The sequence below is a fragment of the Sparus aurata genome, chromosome 8, assembly GCF_900880675.1.
Source record: "Sparus aurata chromosome 8, fSpaAur1.1, whole genome shotgun sequence".
NCBI classification, from domain to species: domain Eukaryota; kingdom Metazoa; phylum Chordata; class Actinopteri; order Spariformes; family Sparidae; genus Sparus; species Sparus aurata.
Window position 1 is genome coordinate 23,469,328 of NC_044194.1, and position 21,935 is coordinate 23,491,262.

Here is a 21,935-nt window from a genome sequence, read left to right on the forward strand (position 1 = left end):
AGCTGAAACCTTAGTTGAGTGTATTGAGTATATTTGTGTGTGTTATCCCAGTTGCTATCAGGCCTATCACAGTTTTATAATGTTGTTAAAATGTGTATCGCAGTTGTGTGTGACGTGTCTGAGACAAGAGGTCTCGCACCTCATCTTGACGCCCTGCATGCGGCGCAGGAAGGCACAGATGGAGCTGTGTTTGGCTTTAGATCTCAGGAACTCAGCGTATCTGTTGGAGAACTCGATGTCTCCCAGCTGCCTCCTGCGGTCCAGACCCGCGGACAGCAGCTGCCTGAAACCCAGTCACATCAAACAATGACATTAACAAGGATCCACATACACATATTAACATCTGGTCTATGATTCACCCTCACAATTAAGATGCTTCTATGTTTTGTTGTTTTGTAATGACAATAGCTACACATCGATTATTCTGTCAAAAATTACAGTGACAGACGTAAGAGTGAACTAAGACAGGAAGTAATTACTATTCTATGGAGCTACAGATTCAGCAAGTGACACCTTCACACTGTCATTTCACACACTGTTATTACGAAAGTTTAGTAACAAAAGATGATTTTAGGGGCAGTTTAAACCTTGACTCTGCTGAATTTGAATCTAAAGGACTTACAAGCTCCCCAGGATTCATTTTCTTCACCAAAAAGTGTAAAAATGTTATGAGTTTGTTGCGTCTTTCGGAGTAAACTCACCTGAGTCTGGCCTCGAGCAGAGCGTCTTCAGAATTCATCACCGAAAGAGACCACGGTGCCTTCAGGCGTCTGATCTGAGTCAGGAAACTCTCCATCTCATCTTCATCCCTGAGGTCACATGACAGGACGACACACAACATTTATACAAATACAAAAAACAAATAAAATATTGAAAGATGTATTCGAAAACACAGCAGAAGAAATCTGACAAAATGATAAGATGTTTGACTGGTTTGAAATACAAGAACATAATTACACATCATTTATTTTCAGTTGTGTGTGTGAGACTTGTGCAGGTGATCATACCTGACAGGAAGTGATGTGGTGAGATGGAGGAGGGCCAACAACAAGAACACCTGAGTCACACTGATGGACGGCATCATGAGGATGAGGAAGGTGAGGATAGTGATTTCCTGAGAAGACAAAATGATTTTTTTGAAAAACGAAAAAGACGCTTAATGAACTTATTCTAACTGAAATATTATTTTTACTATAACATCAGCTGAAACTTAAAAAAAATTTTTTTGAATGAATACTATTTAAATATTCGTTAACAGTAAAATAACTACTAACTAGAATGTGCATTTCCTAAAGAAAATGTATGTGAGAGCAGCATCTCCATCTAGACAACCCTGCTTAACTTTGTTACTATAAAATACTGTATATGACATCAAAGAGATACACCAATTAATATGTATTTGTTGGTGGTGTTTTGCTAGTGGCCACAAGGTGGGGCAATTGATGCCATGCTTAAATAGATCATACACATGCTCATTGACTTGTTTAACAAGGGACATTTTATCAAAGGCAACAGAATTGTAAAGATAACCAGTTTTGTTGTTTGTTTATTTAATTCTGGCACCCCTAAGGTTGTAACTGTAAGAAATGTTACACACTGGTGCAGTGTGGCTGCATTTACAACATTAATACATTTTGGTTTAAATGTATTTAACAGTAGTGTGCTTCAGGCCACAGCTCCAAAATGTAGATACCACTGAAACATGTTAGAATACAGAAAAGTAATAGCACAGATCTACTGGAGAAGACATTCTGACAATGAATAAAAGTTTATGCAACAAATAATACTGAAGTAAAAAGAGGCCAAACGACAGTGAAATAGTAATGATAAAGAGTGAAGATCACAAAAGTGCGGGAGCTGACTCTGCTATGAAGTTTATACATGTACGATTTATTAATCAGGGTTATCATAAAGTGTTTTTACTTAGAGTAGTACAGCAGCAACTTAGTGCCACTGGTTTTGAGATTTTGGATCTTTCACAAATGACTGTATTGTTGAAATGTACACATTTTGGACAATAATTGAATTCATAAAAAAATAAAAAACAGTCACAATATATTTTTCAAAAAAAACTTACAGTCAGAATGAGAAACCTTTAAAGTGCAACATTCACAAACGTGTCTACATATGAATCAGAAAAGAACAGAGACAACATTTGGTAGAATTGCTTGTAAGAACTTCTGGAAATAAATAACAGCTCAAACTAATAAAAGTTGGTCAAAATAAGCTTTTCCCACAGTGAAAGAACAAAGTCAGTGTCTGAAGAGACTCACCTGTACAGATCCTTCTCAGAGACCAGATCAGACCGGATCAGACCTGCAGACTGGCTGTTGGGTCCGGGCTGCCTCCTTTTGTACCCCCGCAGGTATCGACCCTCCGACAGACTTCACTCAGATTTTATTGGTTTGATTATTTACCGTGTCAACATGTTGAGTGAGGAATCAGATTTTCCAGCTTCCGCTTCCTGAAATCTTAATGAAATTATTGGATCTGACTTCCTTAATGAGCCGTAATCACCTGTGAGAGCTGCCTGCTGTTTGTTCACATGAAATCATCCTCACATCAATGCAGAGTATTGATCCACAAACACACATATATCTCTTAATTACTGTAATTTGTGCCTCTGTTTGCTCAGACTAGGATTAGACCTCAGAGCATCATAAGAGGGGTTTTGCTTCTTTCTGAACTTAAGTCACAAGTTTCCCTCTATCATTCCTTCTTCCTTAGTCAATATTTCTTAAATGACAAACATTTTTATGTCCTAATCCCATCATTCCTTGTGTAAATTATGGGCACTGTACCGATATCCACGGGCACTAGATATATGCTTCAGGTGTTCTACCTGCTTTTTTTTTGGGGGGGGGGGGGGGATTTTGGGGAAAGAATTACGGAAAGCACAGCCGGTCACATCTTAAATGGGATAATGTGATCCAATAACTTCTACTACTGAGAGGTAAGAGGATGACCTGAAGAAATATTAAGCTACTTAATGAACTAGCATCATTATCAGTACATCCACACATACATAAAAAAAAAACATCTTCTAGCACCTCAAAGCTCAGTTGTCAATTGTTTAAACCATAACGTTTCATTGCCCTGCACTCCAACTGGGACTTCATCAGTGGTGAAATTGATCCGAGCAGCCGAAACACTGGAAGGACAACAGGCTGGCAGCGTAGAGGTAGCGAGAAAATTAAACTTAAGTGTGATCGACAGACAGATGTCATGAACCGAACAAGGAGCGGTGGCAGGGAATAGAAAGCCACTGCTCAGATCTAGGGGGATGAGACTTCCCTCCCCCGCTTTCAGGTGTTTTGGTAATAAAGTGGTAATGTCTAATCCAGGTACTATAGTAGGAGAACATACACTTATGTGATATAAGTCCAGCCTACCCCTTCTTCCTGGTTGAAATAAAAGATTGTAATGGTTTATGGAGCATCATGGACCAGAGATAAATTACATTTTTCCAACAAATTTTCCATATGCATGATAGCGGCCTGGTGTAACCTGTTTCCGTTTGGAGCGTCGGTTCTGCACATCCTCAAAAATGAAAGCTATGCTTCTGCAAGATGCAATATACACTTGAATGTTAGGAGTAGTGTGGGGCCTGTACGAGGATGTGACAGTATCAGAGTCAGAAAGGATGTCAGCAGTAGAGACAACAATGGCCGGAAGTTTCAAAGAGAAGCTACGTTGTGCTGTCTAGTGGTATCCTCAAGTAACACAGGCAGTATAAAAGCTTGTATGTGAACAGCTATGACCATAATGCAGCTGGTTGTCGACACAAAAAGCATGGTTCAAAAACAAATATATCCCCTGCCCCAGAGGACAGCGAACAGTGATGGTCAGCTGCTTGAGAAAAACTGCTCCTTTAAATGAAATAACAATACCTTTGAGCTGTGAGCCACTGAAGTGCTGCAGCAGAACTCCACACATGCAGCAGAAACAAACAGTGGGAGGTCTGACGGAATAAAAATCAATGTGCACACAGAAGAGTTGAATAAGTGTTTAATTCCTGATAATGAAACAGCTACAGCAGAAGGTAAAGATCAGTTACAGCTCAGAGTACAGCAAGAGGTCGACTGATTCACTACATCAAACTGTCATTTGTTCAGCGCAACTGAAGAGTTTATAGAATCACTTCGGACTAATAAAGAATAATCAATCTTAAAAATAGTAATCCTTCATTCTACATAGTCTACATGTTGTTAGCAGATTACTGATGCTTCAGATGATCTCATGATATAGAATTCTGCCTATTCAGTTATAATCTAGATTTTAACATATTTCATTGATCTCCGGCTCGCCGCAGCATTCGGATCAGCAAACTTTTGATGACAAAATCAGTTTATCACGATGTCGTCTTTGGGTCAAAGGAATTTGTAAGGAGTATTCGCTTTGACCTCAACTTTGACAGATCTGTGCTACTGATCTCATTCAGAGGCGACTTTTGAAGGAATGGAGAGTTGGACTGTCCAAAGTTGAGGAACATATCTTAAGCTGCGTGTCACCATTCATTTCTATATAACCCTGTGTGATGTGATGAAAAAATGGCTCCACAAAGACATCAAGAGTTGTCCACAATCACCCAGCAGTCCATGTGTGTCCACTTAGCGACATAGCTAGCTTAGTAACCTCTAACTCCAGCTTGTCTGTGAGAGAACGAGAAGACCTTGGTTTTTTAAATCAGTTTTTGGAGACTTGTGTAGTTCTTTTTAACCTGTTAGAAGACATCTTAATGTTGTATCACAGTTCCAGATCCTGACTCTGAATGAACAAGGACAGGCTGAACTAAATAAATCAATAGCAAGCTGTGACAATGCTGACTTAGCTTAGCTTGTTAGCATTGTTTCACCATCCAGTTTTTAATAAACCGCTCCACAACAGAGACACCGTTGACAGACAATCATGGGACAGGATTTGATGGTAAAAAATGTCTTTTGAATGAATGGTGTGAATTCTCCAGAGTCTGGCGACCGACACTGGTCTGTTATGCCAAACCATGACGTTCTCCTAAGCCTCACTCAGGGTTTTTTGCGCCTAAAACTTCACAGGAGCCCAAGCTCAACCTAAATAAACAGGAAGTTGCAACGTTGCAATATTGCAAAAACGTGCTTAGTGAACATTCACTCTGTCGATTGGGGGTTGCCCCGCGGGTGATCACTTCCTGGTGTGACTAGGCGTTTTCAGATTGGACGATTTGTGAAGACAACATCAGCTAATCTGGTGAGCCAGCCTGGCATCTGAGCTAGCCAGGTAGGCTGTCATGTGAGACTAGGGCTGGTATGTTCCCGTCTAAATAGCACGTTAGCGGTGAGCTCACCAGCTACAATAGCTCGCCAAGTATTTACTCGATCGTCATCAAGCCTCCATCATCAGCTATTTCACGATAAACCTGCAATTTTGAGAGTTTTTCGTTTGACTGGGCACTAAATATAAAGAAGGTGAAGCACAAACATTCTCCTAATTAAAAAGCCACTTCAGTCACATGTCATCAGTCGACCTCTGTGTGCATGATTTTAACACATTTGGTTTGTTGTTATTTGGGGATTTTACAGCAAACATTAAGACTCTGATTGTACATCAATATAACTTTAAAGAGACAAATCAGCATTAGACAGACAGCTGAGCTAGAGATCTTCACAGGTCCACTGGGTTCCTTCTAACTGAAGTTGGACCTGAGTCCGAAGTCAGACCGAGTTCACATTATTGTTAGTCTAATCAGGTCTGTGAGGTCTCTGAGATTTTGGACCTGTGAAGATCTCTAGGATGACCAACAACTGTCAAAAACAGACAAACAGCTACATCATTAAAACCAGGCTGGTATTTGGTCAGATTAGGATCAGAAGAATGCTGACTGGTTGGTGTTTTGGAGCACCGAGAGCTGCTACTGGTTCCCTCCTCTGTCAGTTTGAGTCCCGCTCAATGTCAGCAGAGAGGAAACAGAACTGCTGGACAACAAACAATCAAACAAACAAACAGCATCTACAGTCCAGTGCTGATTCAACTTCCTGCCCCATCTGGTTCATCTCAGAGTCAAAGATAAATTCTCCAAAATAAAATGGAGACAATCACATAATTTAAAATCGATTTAATTTATATTCTGAATGACAAAGCTGGAGTGTTTACAAGCAATAGCCCGATGATTTAAAGACTAGTAGTAGAGCTTAAAACAACCACTTCATCCTGAGGATGGTGCTAGGTGAAAGGTCATGAGGTCATTAACACCTTAGGTGTTCATTTTCTTGAGATTCAGATATTTTCTGATTTAATGAGATCCTTCGATCCAACTGCTCACATCTTGTGACTTTGTGAGGAAAACGCATCTTCGCTTTAAACAATATTAGTAGAGAAAATTGAAAGTAGTATTACAGATGATTCTGCTACATGTAGATTGTATTTTGTGGGAACAAAGTGAGCAGCGGCTACAGAGACATTTCGGCTACGACATGCTCAGAGCTGTCCGCTGTGAACCTTTCAAACACAAAACCCAACAGTGATTCAAAACTTTAAAAAACTACCAATGTGAACCTGTGTTTTGTGAGCAGATGGCTGAGTATCAACTCTGGACTTCACAAAGCAGCTTCCTTGAAAACTTCACAACACTTCAAATCAATAATAGGAACCTTCCACTAACTTACTGAATAAGATAAATAATCTGCTTTTGTCAATAAACAAAAATCAAAAACTGCACTTACGAAACCCTGTGCAGTTATTCCACCCTTTTTATCTTGTGAGGCCTCTTCTCAAGCTGTATGTGTCTACAGCGTTTGATCTGAATCATTACGACATCAACTCTAAATGCCAACAATGACAATGCACCATCTTAGTTTAAGTGTCACTATGCTACAGCTGAGGCTGATGGGAATGTCATGAGTTTTGAGGGCATTTGGTCTGAAAGCCAAATTAATGGACAAATTGATTTAAAGATTTTGACCTGATGACAAGAGGATCGTCACGTTTTTACAACTGGGACTGGGACTGGGCCACCAATTATGGCAATCAACCCAGTATTTGTTGAAACACTGAAGTTAAGACCGAAGTGGTTGACACTGTCGTCTCAAGAACGACATCGCTAGGATGTTAAAGAAAGTAAACATATGTTTATGTTTGCTTCCCTTTCCTCAGATTCTTTTGGCAAACACTCAGGGGGCCCTGACCACCAGATTTGAAAACACTTCTTCGTGTTCTTTATGGTATTTTGCTGTGTGTGAATCTTAATTGATCTGTGGAAGGTTCAGATGATTGACTTCAGGTTTTATGAAACAAAACCGACAGACGAGTTCGGAACATCACGTCACACAGAGAAAAGTTATGGCTACAACTTCAGCTCATTTTGAAGACAGAATACCCGCACAGTTTGTGTGAAACGTTGCTGTTAAAAGCAGAATTTCTTATTCTACTTAGTGCTCAGATGATTTGATTTGTGTTTTGTTTTGAGTTCATTTGCATATGGAAATATATGGAAGATTGAAAACATTCATGTGTGCGCTGCTCAGCTTGCTCAGCCACGACCAGCCTGACTGACACAACGTTTTCCTTGACTGTGATTTGTCATAGTTTTTGTCTTTTTTCATAAATTGCTGGGACCTGAAACATGAAATAATACAATTTCATGGTTGAGATTGCGTTTTTCTTGAGAAAGACGAGAACATGGAGGACTGGAGATATCTTAGTGGACCTGCTGGAGACGCAGAATGCAACAGAAACCTTCACACGGCTGAAGAATAGACACATTACTAGTCATTAGTGGAATCTCTGACCATGTGCAGGGGATTTACTTTCTACTTATCTTGAATGTGAGTCAACTCCTGACCCCTACTGATCACATGACCACAGCAATGACTTGCAGGTGTCTGGCATCCTTAAAAACGTGCAACAGATAAATCCAAAGTATTAAAAGAGTATTTCAAATAATCAAAACTATTTAAAAAGTGCAAATGAGCTATCATTCATGTAACAATTCCTAATCTACTTATAAGATGAATAAATATGAAAAAAGCTCAGTCTGTTCAAAAGAAGTCACAGTCAAAGTCAAAATAATCCATATGACAGAGACAAGTCTGATTCAAAGCACTGAGTCAGAAGGTACGTGTCCACAGGATCCGTGGTTTTCACACTTCCCATTCATGTCTTTGTAGAAAGCCGTGCGATGTGTTCTACATGAGACGAGGTGAAGCCTCTGGAAACTCATGAAACACTTTAAAAACTAAACATTGTCGAGCTAACACTAAAAGCGAGCGATAAGCCATGCAGTTACAGAATCTGTCTTCAAAGTCTTCAGAAACACATTTCGGTGAGCATTTTTTCTATTAGAAGAAATTTTCCACACGAGCCGCCGTGTTGGTCTGGTTTGAAATCCCGGAGCAGCGGCTCATGAATGGTGTTTGCCTCAATTTGTACGTTTCTGTGTCATTGCCTGACTGTGTAGCTTGTTTTGGTCCCACGTGCAAATCGGTGAATAACTTGCATTTCTCGTATAGGTTTCTAGTTTGGAGGTAGTTTCCAGTAGAGACAGGGATTTTGAAAACACTCACAAACAAGTAGTGAAAGGGAGGGAGAATCCCAACTGAATAGCAGGCTTTATAGTTTACATTCGCTGAGCCAAATCAGTAACAGGTAAGACTGGTGGCTGACACTGAGACAAAGCTGCGTCGTAACACCCAAGACGGTGTAACCAGTCACAGTCAGAACGGCCAGATGACCAAGTCCAAATGTAGCTACCTTCATGACCGAGTCTGAGACAAGAGAAGTCAGAGTCAAAACACCCACGAAATCAAGACGAATCCATCTGCAAGCACCTGCAAGTCTGAGTCGGCAAAAGTCCATTCTATAGGCAGACAGAAAGGCTTTGACGTTTTCCCTCTAGAGCAGCTCATATTTTGTTACTGTAACAGGCAACATTTGTAACCTCAAGGTAACGAGATCATCAGGTCATGTTCAAGATTGACCATGTTGAAAAATATCATCAAACAGGGCAGGTCTCACTTTCAGGACTGGAGCTCAATATTAAAAATAAATCAGGTGCCAGACACCCTGCAACCATTCAATTGCTCACATCAAAACAACAACAGAATAAACCAGATCAAATCTGATGAGCAAACTTTACTCTCTGGGTTGTAATTTTCTGATTATTACTTAAACAATTCATGAGTTTGAGACCCAGAAAGTAAAGTTTTGTTTCTCTCCGTACTGATCTTTGTCGAGTATAAGCACAACTCTTGATGAGTCGTAATTTCTGTCGAGTCTCCTGGTGAAGGATGTGATGAGTGTCACGTGACGGCAGCAGTAACGTGGACAGAGGCTGCAGACGGAGTGACGACTCCAGTGTCTGACGGAGTAATGGGGGCGTGGGTCTATATTGCACAGGGGTTGGTGAGATCTTCAAACACCGTTGGTTCTTCAATCCCTCGTGCAAACAGTTTGATCAACTGGCAGTGCACTCTGGGAAAAAAACAAAAACAAGAGGTTTTTATCAATCTGGGTTAAAATCTTTAAAATACAAAAGAGGGTAACTTCCAGAGGTCGCTGTACCTGACGTCGATGGCGGTGTGGGTCAGGATCTCGCCGTCACAGTTCCAGCTGCTGTAGGCGGGGGCACAGCCACAGGCCGGGTGGTCTCGGCAGATCTGGCTGAAGATCTGCCGTTTGCCGATCTCGCGCAGGTCCAGCTCCAGGTCTGAGTCACTCTGGCAGTGACGTGGTGTGAAGCGGAAACGCCGTACCCGGTGAACTTCAACGAACGTCAGGTCAAACTGGACAAAATGGAACAAGGGAAGAAAAAGGAGACTGTGAGCAAGGTCTTTACTCCTGTTTATTAAAACTCTCTGCAGCAGACAAACAAGATCACAAACAACCTCGGTCTCAGCCATTGTTCGCCATCTTATGGCCAATGTACAGTAAAGTAATCTGGCTTTGGGCTCAATCAAGACGCTGGCAAGAAACGTGTTTTAGCACAAATGATCCTGTGATCAAACTCACATGAGTAACTTGAGGTGAAAATTAGTTTTGAATTCTCAGTTTGGATCTTGATTGGATCAATCTTTCATTTGTCCACTGATTACTGAAACTTTCTTGCGTTTCCCTCTGTTAACTGTGATTATGTGGATAAACCATAAACTGGGCTGATTTATTACCTGGTCGTCTTTGCTGGTGTGTCGGAGGAGGTGTCTGAGGAAGTCGAAGCGAGAACATTTTTGGACCAGGATTAGATCCGTGGTGCCATCCGCCAGGTGAGCAGCAGGTGAGAGGCCTTTAGGGCTGCGAGGACAAGCACAGCTCATACTGGCAGCGTTTATGGCCAGGAACTTTCCTCGGATTGTCCTCCACTCGCCGTCACTCTCTGAAACCAGAACCCCCCCAAAAAAAGCTTTGACATTTCTGGCTGGTGCCACTGCCAATCACTTGTTCTTGGAAATGTGACTGATGCCTCTAGAACAGCTACAAAATTGACTTTTAGATGAGATTGTTTTGTCAGTTTCTAAACTTGAGAATGAATCTATGGCTACATAAAGTAAATATTACAAATATGTTTGTTCTGCAATTCCAACTGGTCAGACTCAGCCAAAGATCACAGAAAAGGACTGAAAGCTCGCAAACAGCCACTAAATGGATGAAAAAACCTTAGGCAACCAGGCATTATATGAAGCGTAGGTCTTTTCATGTCAGCACTGGTGATTTTTAATTTCTTGTGTACAGGACTATTCTGTGGTGTGGCCCAGGGCTCCATTCGTGGACCACTTTTATTTCCAAAACAAGAGTCAACATTTAAATCAGATAGTGTCAAATAAGTTTTGAAGAAGCCAAGCTGGCAGTGTGACAGGATATCTACTTCAAAGACAGTTTAGTTATTTTCTTATTAACTTTGTTTTCGAAGTTCTGAATGAAGATGTTTTTGGACTCACGGCTGTCTGATGCGTCATCCATCTCGTACATCTCGGCTTTCTCTGAAAGTAGCTGCCCGTTGTGCTGACAAACCAAACAGCTGAAAATGTACAGACACCAATGTCATTAAAAAAGTACATAAAACATAAATACGTACATAAAACGTAACCAGACCCTAACTGTTAGATCACTTAACCAAATCATTAGCCGAACCAAGCAGAATGGTTTTAGCTAATAAACTTTAATGTTATCAATGTTTGACCAAACCAAACTTAACTCAACCACAATGAAACGAAACAAACAGAACAGAGCTGGATACTAAATAGAACATTTGCTTTCTTGAACCAAACTGCTTCAGCTGCTTTACAAAACCAGCAGTGAGCATAAAATCAACCAGACTGTCAACTGAAGTACATTTACAGTACATCAAACCTGTAAGCTTACCTGAACCAAACTATTTTTTAAACTAAAATGTTTGCTAACTTGAGACAAACAGTTTTAGCTAGTAAACATACACATTCGGAAAGTTAAAACAAACTGGGTTTTTTTCTATATCAAACACAACCAGAATGAAAATGTTGTAGGTAATCTGAACAGAGTTGGATACTAAATTAAAGTGTTAACTAACTTGAACCAGCCATTTGTTATTTGAATTAAAAAAAAAACATTCACATTATCAATTATTATTACATCTCACTCACCCTGATCGACACCTAGCTGCATCCCTTGGCGTTCCTACGATGCCTTTAGCCGGCAGGTAGGACACTGTTCCTTCATAGTAATGATGAGTCAGGAACATCTTCACACCTGTAATGAAGGGGACGGACCAGGGTTTACTCTCATCCTCATCGTCAGTTCATAGTTTGAATTTTCTGGACTGGACCCTTTAGTTGACTGCGGTCTGCAGACTTGAATTACAGCACTTGCAGCAGATTTTTTTGGGGTATTCAGTAAAATAAATGTTTATGTGTACAAAGCTGCTACTCGGGACTGAAAAAGACCAACCTGCTCTACATTATTTCAGCAAAGAATTTATTTAAACATTTGAAAACAGCTGACAATACGACAATTCCCCTAAAACCATCTTAAGGAATGTTGTATTTCTACCTGAGAGGTCGTATCTGGCCGGTCCCATCCATCTCTTCCTCTCACTGTCAGTTAAGACATCGCCATAGAAACCGTATCCCAGCAGGGAGACGGAGTATCGCAGGAACGTGTTGTTGTGGTGAACCGAGCACACGTCCATCGGCTGAGAGTCTCCTGTACACACACACACACACACACACACACACACAAAATTTTAATTTTTTAAATCTAAACCTGCAGGTGCGCTGAAGTCTCATTACCCAACTATTCAAAACCACTTATACCAAGGGTAATATGGAAGCTATGAGATTCACTATATAAAGCTTACACCGGTGGTTTGCTGGTTCATTTGGCCTGCTCAGAGGCCCTCCTACTGTCCACTAAGGGCATGCTCAGAGCCTATTTGCTCACTAGATGGCAGCAGTAGACCGTGGAAAATAAAGTAACGTGCAGCGTTGGATTTTCATTAAATATGGTATGACTACATAGGAGAACAAACTGGATATTGATCCAAAATAAAGTGACATCTAACCAATTTAATCCTGAGAAAGGAAAAAAGGTTAATAATGTCTCACTGCAGGACAAACAGCCTTTGAGTTCTGATTATTTTTATTCACATGTTTTCTGTTTATAACCTGTTAAACAACCTGTCAGGTGCTGAAATGACTCAGGTTATAGTAGCTGTGTAGTGAGTGAGATGTGACTGACCAACAATGATGTGCAGTGCAGAGGTCACAGGGTCGTTGGTGCCCACAGTAGCAAAGCAGATACAGTCTGTCGAACCTGAAACAAACAAACGGACTGTCTGTCAACATTTCCATGTAGAGTTACCCTCACTGACGGGACTGACAACATCTAACATTCTTCTTGTTTTTTTGTTTTTTTTTAATAAATGTTGCTGGTTTGAATACAAAGTTTTAAAAACAACGTTGCTCCACAAACACACACCTGCACAAATCACGGCAGCCATTAATTAACCCGCAGAGCAGCTTCTCATCCACTGCTGCAGAGGAAATTAATGTCTCCCAGACGACTGTGTGCGTGTGGGTGTATTTATAGAGCAGTTAGACAGAACAACAGAAAACAAAAGGCAAAGAAAGGCTGAGAAATTAGGCCACAGTCAGTATCTTCATTTGTACAGAGTCCTGCTCTCTGATTGGCTGCCTTTTAAAATAATTTTGAACAAAGTTCACATCAACTTCTGTCAGAGATCTGAGCTAAAGCTATATTTACACTCTGCAGTCCGTCTATTTATCAGTGAACAAATATACTTAACTTTATCTATACATAGCGCTGAAAAATTGTGAATTATTCAGTTTTTCGCTGATTTAAAAGGCACCCATGGACTTCGGATGAAATAGATTCACTTAACAGGTCAGTGGACTGTATTATAGTCTCGTTTGGAAAAGATTCTTTAAGGATTTCCACATTTCTATGATCAGATCGTGATTTCTTGTATATTGTGTTTTTAGCATTGATTAAATGACAAAATTAAAAAGAACAAAATCATATATGATGTGAAAACGGCTGGTCACCATAGCAACAACACTCAAGGATCCCTTGAACTTCCTCAAAGACGTCATGAGCCTCTTCAAAAGTCTCTAAAGTCTCCTCAGGGACAGTTAAGTGTCTTCCAGGACTACAAAACCTCATTAAAGTCCTCAGGAACCTTCTCAGAGACCAAAAGGAGCATCTTATCATTTATCTCCTCAGGACGTCCACAAACTGCTAGATGACCTTTGGGAACCTCTGAAAGGACCTCAACCAAAAATCAAAAGATAAAATCAGTATTTGTGATTCCAGGAGTGGTATTAGTGTGTCTGACCTGCAGGAATTATTCCAATGCGAAGCGAGCTTTGGAGCAGAGCTTCATCTGGACAGTTTGGATCCACGCTGCTGTCGATCTGTGTCCTCCAGATCAGGCCATGCATCACCTCACTGAACATACCGTCACCTCCGACACACACCACCCTGAGCCGGGGTCAAAGCCAAAAGTTAGCATAGCATGAGCTTTAACCGTATAACATTTCTGTGTCGTTACTGCCAAATGTAAAAAGTCAAGTACAGCAGTTTGACTGGTTCTCTGTGGTGCTTTTATTTTGGCGGTTACCCTGTATGAGCTCTCTTGCCTTTTGATTTAATTAAAATAATGATGCTCACCCATCAAACTTCTTTAGCTCCGCCTCTGTCTTCAGGTGATCCCTTGCATGATTGGCATACCCCGTCACTATGACAACAAACAAAATGTGCTTTAGTTGTAGAATCCCTGACACAGACAGCACAACAACAGGAAGTGAGTGATACAGGACGTACCGATGACATGTGTGGAGACGCCTGCCAGCGCGAACAACGGCGCAACCTTTTGCTCGTAGATGTGTTTGCCTTGTCGCTTCCCACCATACGGATTGATGTAGACCAGCAGGTTTTTGGGTCTGCTGGCTGTAAACAACAATAATGTTACTGACAGATGCCTACAATATATTAGTCAGCGTGTGTTGGTCAGTGTGCGTTGGTGTGAAGTCATACTGTTGGCGGCGAGCTGCTCTCTGATGCTGCTGACCCAATGCTGACACAATGCCTCCTCTGGACAGATGAAGGTGACCTCAGCACACCGCCAGCGGTGCCGCCGACATCTCTCCACGTACGACACTGACACATGACAAACACACACACACACACACACACACACACACACACACACACACACACACACACACAGATATATGTCAAAAACTTTTAATAACTGATCATACAATGATTTATGGGGGAATAAACAACTGATCCTAAATTGTTTTGATTGGCTGCTTCACATTAAAAACCTTTCACCCGTAAGCCAAATAACTGCTTTTATTGTGAAGGAACTACAGAGACACATTTGGAGTTATTTCCAGAATTTATTCTCATGCTGCTTTATTCAGTTACTTGCTGAGTCAGTCCAAAGAGTGAACATGCAGCTGTGTCCACAGCTCAGTGTACAGGTGTGCAAACACAAGTGTTTCCAGTTGTGTTTACTTCACATTCAGATATGTACGATGTAAGCAATATGTTTACTGACTTTCTCAGCGCGTTTCCCGATGTGTTTACTGTTTTAGGACCTATGTCAACATAATTTCCTTTCCAGCTGTAAAGCACTGAAAGTCTGAAAAAAGACGCTGGGTGCAGTACATTTTGTCTAAGCAGCTGACCGCTGCCGCATTTGCTTTTTTCCTCATTGCGAACAATAAAAAAAACATCATGTAGACACGGCCCATGAAGGATGTGTAATAGATTTCAAGGTTTATTTATTGTGCATTTTTTCAGGTGTATTAACTGTGTTTGCAGGTACGATCTTAAGTATCTTTTCTGGTACTTTCCAAGGTGTTTTCATGTCTATTTTCAGGTGCGTGTACAGATGTGATGCCAGATGTGTATTTCACTGTTTCCATGTGTGTTTACCTGTGAAGGCCTGCCTGCAGTCCTTCCCTTCTCTCTCTTTGATCTTTTTCCAGTTGCCATCGTCTCTTCGTCTGCTGCTGTTCTCCTCCTCTTCCTCTCTGACAGAGATGATCTCTGACACTGACACGCTGTGGCACACACCTGACCACGCACAAACACGCACGCACACTTTGTTAGCTGTACATCAGATATTTTCGGAGCAGCACATGAACGTGGGAATGAGGTCACTGCGACTCAAATAGTAGTCACGGTGACGCAGCAAGTTTATATAATAGAACATTAACCCAAATAGTCTCCTGAAAAAAAAAAAAAAAACACTCTAGAATCAGACTGGACTGAGTAGGAGTCATTACTCAAGAGCTTTATTCTTGGCTGTGTCAGAGAACTGAAGTGAAACCAGAAAAGGCAACTTCCAGCTTCCAGAAATAAAGAAAAACCTCATCCGAAATCACACTGACATCTGCGAGACCTGCAGGGCAGTGACTGGCTCACACGTACACAGACGCAAAGTACTGATATAAATGTTGAGAGCAGTATGAAACACTTTAACTTGACGGAGGAGCCAGGAGTCAAACCACAAACCCTGCAGTTGGCACCCTCTGCTTCCTTCTGTATTCAAACTACAACTATTATCATTGCTATTGGATTTGATGATGCAATATTAAACATTTAAACAAGACAAATGGATGATGTATGAAAGAGGCTTGAGAGGAGATCAGTAGTTGTACATTATTCATCACTGTAAACCCCAATTTAATCAGCTGCAGACTCATCCGCTCTCTGTGGTCAGAACAAAAGGACCATACTAAGTAAAAAAACCTCAGTTCTGGACATTGTTTCCATTATGACATTTATCAACTACCCGATAAAAGGGCTCTTATTTCTTCTTCCCACCCCAACTCTGAATGACACATGGCCAAGACAACCACAGAAATAACAAGACTGAAAACTAGAGGACTAACACTGTTAAGCCACATGACCTGTCAGGTGATCCCTTTTGTGCAAGTACTTGTGAGGTGCGTCTCTGCTTTTGTTTCATGTCTGAAACGTCACGTGGTGGTAGCTTAAGAAAAGTTCCTGGAAGCGTCAGCTAATGTGCAGACTCATGTGTATCCATCTGAACATGTGACGCTCAAAAAAAGGAAGCACATTTTAGAGTTGAATTATTCCTTTAATGAACATCTGATTGAACCAGATGTTCCTGAAAGCAGCAGCAGCACATCTATTTGCGAACTAAACACACTACAGCAGAGTCACTGACACTAATCAGCCAAAACTACACATGGAACACTGAACCAAGAGCAGCGAGGAGGAGGACAGCATGTTTCTGCTGGATTTGATGTTGATATGAAACGGCACTAAAACTAACGCTATCTACTCCTCTGAAAATGAGTTGCATTCCAAAATGTGATTTTTTGAAATGAAATTAAGACAAACGATTCTCTACTAGTTTGACGACTAATGTGAAATTTGGAAAGTAGGTCAAGTGCCTTTAAGGGTTTAAGATGCATTTTTGAGATTCCTGAATGAGTTTGAATGTATGAGTGAGAGTGTCAACTTTTCATTTTGGAACATAACTGCAGGTTCAGTTCGGGAACGCACAGACAGAGCTCACGGCTCAACCATCAAACACAGAAACATGTTCTAACAGCGGCACCACAATCAATACACCTGCAGACAGCAGTTGGAGGTGGCCCACTACATCGTGGGGGGGGGGGGGGAATCTCCTACCTGAGTCTGGTCGATGACGGAATGAAGGAACACAAAACCCTGCAGGAGAACCACACACCGTCTCAAACTTGGATTCATCAGTAAATGAAATTCTGGTATACATCAGCCCACTCCAAGTGTTCGGCCTGATTTCACCTCCTGAGAAGTGTTTTAGAAACGGCAGCTCATCCTCGAAAACCACTACAAGACAGCCGTCGTTTAACAGTATTTTTCTGATTGGAATATTGCATTGTATACTTGGCAAATTCTGTAGGGCAACTGAGCTGGAGGTATTGATCTTTTGATGGTGTGGTCACTTTGAATACAACTGATCCAGTTTCTATAAAGAATCAGAATCTTTACAGAATCTATGTTCAAGACATTAAGTAATGTTTAAATGATAACACTGGTTGTTTGAGACCATATTGTAACTAAATTAAAAGAGAATTTAAAAAAAAGAAACCTTTAGTCCAGCCATGATTTGACGCTGAGAATGTGCCTCTTTGCTTAGAATATACATTTTGCCCTTGACCTTATTGTACTGTACCTTATACATTATACTACTGTACTACTATATTTCCCATATGTATGTAGTTTAGACTTCTATGAAAAAAAACAGCAGCATCTTTCAACAGCAGCAGACAGAAAGCAGGTCAGACATTAAAGATTCACGGCTGAAACACAGTCACATCACACCCATACATACGCTGCTGTCTATTTCAGTTTAACACACCCGGCAGGTATTTCTGTCATCACCAAGAGGACAGAAACACAACAGGATGTGGATGAGAAACTGAAACCCTGAATGAAATGAGGCAGAAAGCAGCGTCAACCTGCCGACATTAAACGCTGTCAGAGTTATTTTGGGTTTGCACAGTGACGTGAAAAATCTACTGGTTCATTAAAGATGAAAATATCTGCATTCAGCATTTAGTATTCACTTTCTGATTCTTGATCAGTTCAGGATCAATTAAGTTGAGGCAGCCTGCAGTCAGTGAACAGGTCACAGTGAACCCTGTGGCAGCCTCAGTCTGATCTGAAACCTTTCTGTTACTTTCAATATTCAAATTTTCTGTTTTCATAACCAGGACACATGAGGTGAACAGGGAGGGTCTACTGACGAGGTAGGTGTTGATCAGAATCACACGCACTACAAATAATAAAGATTATTAATAATATATAGTTATTATAACGTTAGCCCTACACATTCATGGATTGTTCCATCACTGTGAGCCTACACACACTTGTTGCTGAGGAAGCTGAACCTCAAGGTCACACAGCATTCAGTAACAGCGATCACAGTGGGCGCCCAGAGAGAAAAAAAAACATGAGGGAATGTTAAGCATGCATTGCAAAAGAGCTGAATATTTCCCTCATTGACTCAACTCAAAGGTTATGTTGCAATCAAACATTAATAAGAGAGAGAGAGAGAGAGAGAGAGAAGAGAGAGAGAGAGAGAGAGAGAGAGAGAAAGAGAGAGAGAGAAGAGAGAGAGAGAGAGAGAGAGAGAGAGAGAGAGAGAGAGAGAGAGAGAGAGAGAGAGAGAGAGAGAGAGAGAGAGAGAGGGTGCACACACACGTTGCTCCCAGTGATTCAATAAGTCGTCACATCCTTTAGGAAAATGTGGCAATAGTCCAATGTAAAAAATACTCCTCTGCATGTTACACCAACACCAGGGAAGTGTTCAGCATGCAGTTCTTCAAAGATACATTTTATCTCCTCCTCCTTTTCTCAGTATTTCTCTATGGAAGCCAGTTGGATGGGAAAAATTGATCCCGTTAGTCATTGTAATGAGAAACCTTCTAGGAATAATGCCTTAGTATGTAAAGATTATTAATTAGTATCTCAAAATAATGAATCAGCATTTAAAATAATGACTTAATATGTCAAAAAGGGTCTTATCTAAAAAATAATGATATATTGCTAAAATTATATTAAGAAAAAAATAACTTTCTCAAAGTAATGACTTAGTTTACCTAAATTAATGTCAAACCTTTTCAAAATAATGACTTAGAGTCTCAAAATTCAGTTCACAAAACTATGACATTGGTGACTCATGATGAAAAGATTATGAAGTAGTATCTCAAAATAATATTTTTTATTATGCATCTTGACATGATGACTTTATGACATAATCAAAAGAGTCCTTATTTTGAGATACTAAAGTTTTTATTTTTTGCAATACTGACCCAACATTTCTACTAAATCATCATTATGAGAACATTTCTCATTATCTTGAGTTACTAATCATTGTTTTGAGATAAGCAGGTCACGATTGCTTTCTAATAGTAATCCATTAATTCGAGACACCATGCCATTATTTTTAGAGGGTCTCTCATTATAATGACTAGCAGGATGTTTTTTGTTTATCACATGGGAGGAGACAGGCTCTATATTCCCCTGTGTTCAGACTACTGTAGAGAGTAAGTGAGGTTTGGTTTACACTGCTCCCTCCTCCTCCTCCTCCTCTGCCTGCAGCCTCACTGTGACCTCCACATATTGTGTGTCAGGCTGTTGGATGTTGTGTGTTATATAACCGGATACATCATGTCTCAAGTACTGTCCTACATTATGTCTTGTACATTAAGCTGTGTGATATGTATAGGTCCAAACACTGAACCGTGTCCAGCATGTCCTCGCTGTCCTTTGTTTATCACACAGGATGTCGCTGTGTGTTCAAGGCCGACAGACACGCAGACAGAGAGACAGAGAGACAGACAGGTGAAGATAAACACACATGACAGACACAGATATGCTGTGCGGGTCTTACTGGGTCTAAACGGGTGGTACACCGGGCTGGAGACCCGTCTCTTCCAGGTGAGCAGGGACCGGCTCAGGCTCACGTCGTACGCGGTGCTTCTGACGCGGAGCTCGGACAGCAGCAGCTGCCTGCTCGGCCTCTCCATCTGTGTCTGTCCGTCCTGCTCCGTCCTTCAGCCGGCTGAGGAGGCAGCGGCAGCCCCGGGACGGTTACCTACGCGCGGCCATGTTCTCTCTGAATGTCCGATGAGGCTCCAAACCCCGAAAATAAACGACTATTAGCAGCGGTGGTGTTAGTGACGTGTGTCCGTGTAGCGGATTTCTGCTCGGGATGTTTTTCTGACAGATAGCGGTTTTATACCGGAAGTAGGAGGAGCTCTATTCAAGTGCTGCGTTCACGTGCTGCCACAAAACTCGAATTAGTTGATGAAGGTTCTCAGTCATCCAGGTCATGGTAGATCTAGGTGTTGTATCGAAGGCAACTGGACTTGTTTCAGTTTCTTCAAGACGTTTCAGCTCTCATCCAAGAGGCTTCTTCAGTTCTAACTGACTCGAATTATTAAAAATGTTGTAAATTACCTATTGTTTGGGATCAAAACGGACCCAAAACTTTCTTGCAAACCTTACAAGACTTCGATGAAGCCAAGATGTCAAAAGGTATCAGTAGACAAAGAATCAATCCAGCCAAACTCACAGACTGGCTATCAGTGTGGTATGTTCTTCTGTTCCTTATCAGCAGATAATCAAACATCTTGAGAAAATTTCAAAATCAGCTGAACTATCCTCCCCTCTTCTCACAATGAACAAAACTTTCATAATTCCAGCATATCACCCAGCACTCGAAAGCATCAGAAATCCGTCACGTCCTCTGACGGATGCTCGGCCGGACGAAGATAAAGCTCCTCTCTGCTGGAGACAAACACACTTTGTGTAGAAGTTTCTGCTGTGATCAATCCAGTGGGACCCAGAGCTGTTTTATTACAGCGTACACAGCAGCAACACATTTATTCTGTGAACAGTTCATTAATCATATACAGTAAATGTGGTGCCAAAGTTAATGTACGTTAATTAAATTACTTAATCTCGAAGTCAGTAAAAATGTATGGAAATAATAATGAGATTAGTTTGTTGTTATGCATCAATGCGTTAGGGCATTTTACTGCCGTAGCTTTTCTATAGCCACATGTGTACATGACACTGTCAGTTATTGGCTGCTTATTTAACCTGTCTAAACGTTTTTTTTTTAAAGAATCTCCAGTGTAAGTGAAGTATGTGAAGTCTGAAGTTCTGTTGATATGCAGCTTCAGCAGTCTGAGTTAATCAAGTCAAGCTGATATCTTTCAAAGTCCTTTTAGTGAAACAGTCTGTCTTTGTGTTACTGTCTGTCTGCTGCAGATCAGCAAGGAAACTCAAAGAGACTCACTTTAGGAAACAGGCATTTTATCTGTAAAAATCAGACTGCTGTTTTGTTTGTGGATTTTGTCTCAAATCATTTACATTTGAACTGTCTCACGAAGATCTTTGTGAACAGTGTGTAGAGGAGGACTACTTTTAAAGGCCTGTGAATTAACAAATCCGGACCTGGCCTGAGGGGGCAGAATCATTACTAAAGGACTGTTTCATGCACACTGACTGGGAGGTTTTTAGTCCAGCAGCCAAACAGGGGGATCAGACAGACATTGAAGAGTATGCTGAGGTGGTAACCAAAGCAGGGGAACGCATCCTGACAGTTTGGAATATTACTGTCAGATACTGTTCCACCTCTGTTCCATAGGAAAGGAGGCTCACACAAGCATTAAAGACTTTAATAACATCAAACAAAAAAAACAAAAAAAAGTGTACACTTACTTTTTAGAACATACAATTATTATTCAGATTTAATAAATACAAAATTAAATGTTCAATATTTAACACATCAATAAAAACATCAAAATAATTTCAAAAACTGATAAATATGAAAATGTTCATATAGGTTTTGTAAAGAAAATATCCACATTTATCAATTTCTTATTTTGGTCTTTTAAGTTCCATTCCTTCAGCATGCTGCACATACAAATTTG

General features: G+C 40.8%; 1 protein-coding gene across 1 annotated transcript; it reads right to left on the reverse strand.

Moving 5' to 3' along the window:
• Window positions 1-3,992: 3,992 nt before the first annotated feature.
• On the reverse strand, window positions 3,993-20,246 carry LOC115586100 (ceramide kinase-like). Its single transcript, XM_030424870.1, has 13 exons — window positions 19,886-20,246; window positions 15,406-15,546; window positions 14,497-14,619; window positions 14,284-14,409; window positions 14,131-14,197; window positions 13,796-13,941; window positions 12,679-12,753; window positions 11,992-12,144; window positions 11,586-11,691; window positions 10,905-10,984; window positions 10,137-10,342; window positions 9,535-9,755; window positions 3,993-9,444 (listed from the first exon to the last, which is right to left on the reverse strand). The coding sequence occupies exons 1-13, from the start codon at window positions 20,019-20,021 to the stop codon at window positions 9,357-9,359; spliced, it is 1,668 nt and encodes a 555-aa protein (XP_030280730.1). The 5' UTR covers window positions 20,022-20,246; the 3' UTR covers window positions 3,993-9,356.
• Window positions 20,247-21,935: the final 1,689 nt, after the last annotated feature.

Coding starts and splice junctions, on each gene's coding strand:
- LOC115586100 (XM_030424870.1), bottom strand. CDS start 20,021: ATGGAGAGGCCGAGCAGGCAGCTGCTGCTGTCCGAGCTCCGCGTCAGA. Junction 15,547..19,885: donor GTACCACCCGTTTAGACCCA/GTAAGACCCGCA, acceptor GTGCGTGGTCAG/GTGTGTGCCACAGCGTGTCA. Junction 10,985..11,585: donor GCAGCTAGGTGTCGATCAGG/GTGAGTGAGATG, acceptor GTACATTTTCAG/CTGTTTGGTTTGTCAGCACA.